The sequence below is a fragment of the Meleagris gallopavo genome, chromosome 29 (assembly GCF_000146605.3).
Source record: "Meleagris gallopavo isolate NT-WF06-2002-E0010 breed Aviagen turkey brand Nicholas breeding stock chromosome 29, Turkey_5.1, whole genome shotgun sequence".
Classification (NCBI taxonomy): domain Eukaryota; kingdom Metazoa; phylum Chordata; class Aves; order Galliformes; family Phasianidae; genus Meleagris; species Meleagris gallopavo.
Window position 1 is genome coordinate 4,062,368 of NC_015039.2, and position 1,925 is coordinate 4,064,292.

Consider the following 1,925-nt stretch of genomic DNA (forward strand, 5'->3'; position numbering starts at 1 on the left):
CTCTGCCCACCCACCTGCGATGGCCGGGTAGAAGTCCTTGAACTCCTGCAGCTCATAGGCGCCCTCGCAGCCAGCCAGGCAGTCCTCGTACGCCTTGTAGTACTCAGCCAGCGCCTGCTCCATGTCAGCCGCGCTGCTCCGGAAATCCCCGTTGTTGTAGAGCTTCACTGAGCGCACAAAGATCGGCTGTGGGGACCGAGAGGGCTCTGCTCACCTCCCCGCTGGGTTCCAGGCCCCGTGCCCAGCCCCGTAGCGGATGGCTCAGCTCCCAGAGCTGCCCTGTGCTCGCCGGACACAGCTCCATCCCTGGCACCGGCCCCAGAGATGCTTTCTGGGGCAGGAAGGTGGGGGAGCTCTGCTGGAAGGGCTTTTGGGATTTGGGATGGGCTCTGCTGGCCATGCACTGACCCTGGGGATGCTCCTCTTCCTTCTCTTCTCCCGCCCCAGCCTGACTCCTCCTTACCTCATAGGGCTGAGCCTCCAGGTCCACGAGGTATTCGTCCACGTCCACCATCGTCCTGTAGTAGTTCAGGTACTTCAGGGTCATCTCGTGCTTGGGGTTTTTCTGCAGGAAGGTGTGAGCAGCCGACACCGCCTTCTCGATCTTATTGGACTGCGAAGAGAGGGGGGCGGTGCGTGGGGCTGCAGGGGCGATGCTGGGATGTGTCCCAGGGCAGGAGGCGATCCTCGGGAGGGGACGGCCCCAACGCCCATCACTCACTGGCAACGAAGGATGGCAGGGTGCGGGCGGGGCAGGTCCGTCCCGCTGATGGAGCGGTGTGCGCTGAGGCACACAAAGCTCTGCCCAAGCCCACGGTGGCAGCACGGACAGCGCAGCCCCTCTGGCAGTGACCCACGTGGCACGGGTTTGCCAGACTCTCCTCCAGCCCCACCGCCAGCTCGGCAGCTGCCCCCACTCTGCTGCTGCCTCTATGAGCTCTCAGGTTGCAACTTCCGAGAAGCAAAGCTGGAGGGGTTGGATGAACCGTCCCTTAAATGGATTTTAGCCAGAGCAACCGAGAGGAAAATGCATTAAGTATCCAGGTCAGGCCATTCCTCGTCGCCGCGGGGTGAATGGGGCCACAGCACTGAGGAGCAAAGCAGCAGTGGTGCTGCACCCACCCATGCCACGCTCCACCAGCTGGGACAGCCCTGCGTCCCCCTCCTCGGGCAATGTTCCACCCACCCGGGTGGCCTTGGGGACAGTGGCGTTGAAGCCAGAAGGTAGAATGTAGGCACAGCAGAGCTGGAGAAATTCCATCTGTCCCTGGAAAACTTCTCCACGTGGACCAGGGACACCCACAGAACTGTGCTGGGGGCTGTCTGTGCCCACAGAGGGATGGGGGACATGGGGAGACTCGGGGAACCCCCAGCAGGCACACGGGGCTGGGGAGGGCAGCCACAGGGGCCCCATCCCGGGCACGCTCCTCGCATCCTGCTGCTGCTGACGTGCGGCGGTGCCGGGGCAGGATGGAGGAGATGGGGGGAGCAGGAAGGGAGAACACATGGCAGAGATGTGGGAGGGATGGAAGCAGGATTTGGGGGTGCAGAGTGGAGGTAAGGAATGGAGATGTGGGATGGGGAGACGCGGTATGGGGTGGCGATTGGGAGGTACAGGGTGCGGGGCACGGGGTGAGGGGAGTAAATGGGAGGAGTGCAGGGCAGAGGAAGTCGAACAAGGGTACAGAAGATGTGGGGGTGCACGATGGGGGACGCCCACACCCCCAAGCCAGGGCAGCCCCCCATTCCCCACCGCCCGTCACTCCCGACGTTGCGCGGTCTCACCTTGAATAGCGCGTAGTGCAGGTACTGGTAGGGCAGGCGGCGCTGGAAATCGCGCAGCGTCTGCGCCGGCGGGTAGCGCAGCTGGAAGACGGGCAGGCCGCGCTTACAGGCGCGCAGGCAGCCCGCGCGGCGCAGCAGCC

The 1,925-nt window shown here is 64.3% G+C and overlaps 1 protein-coding gene across 1 annotated transcript in view; it reads right to left on the minus strand.

Annotated features, from left to right (window-relative positions):
* P3H4 (prolyl 3-hydroxylase family member 4 (inactive)) overlaps positions 1–1,923 on the minus strand; it is a gene marked incomplete at its 5' end in the record, with an annotated part of 2,173 nt that extends 250 nt beyond the window's left edge. Inside the window, 3 exons of the mRNA XM_019623358.1 lie at positions 7–186; positions 464–613; positions 1,786–1,923. Coding sequence (XP_019478903.1) covers positions 7–186; positions 464–613; positions 1,786–1,923 — 468 coding nt within the window. The remainder of the gene's footprint in view (positions 1–6; positions 187–463; positions 614–1,785) is intronic.
* Between the last annotated feature and the right edge of the window lie 2 nt (positions 1,924–1,925).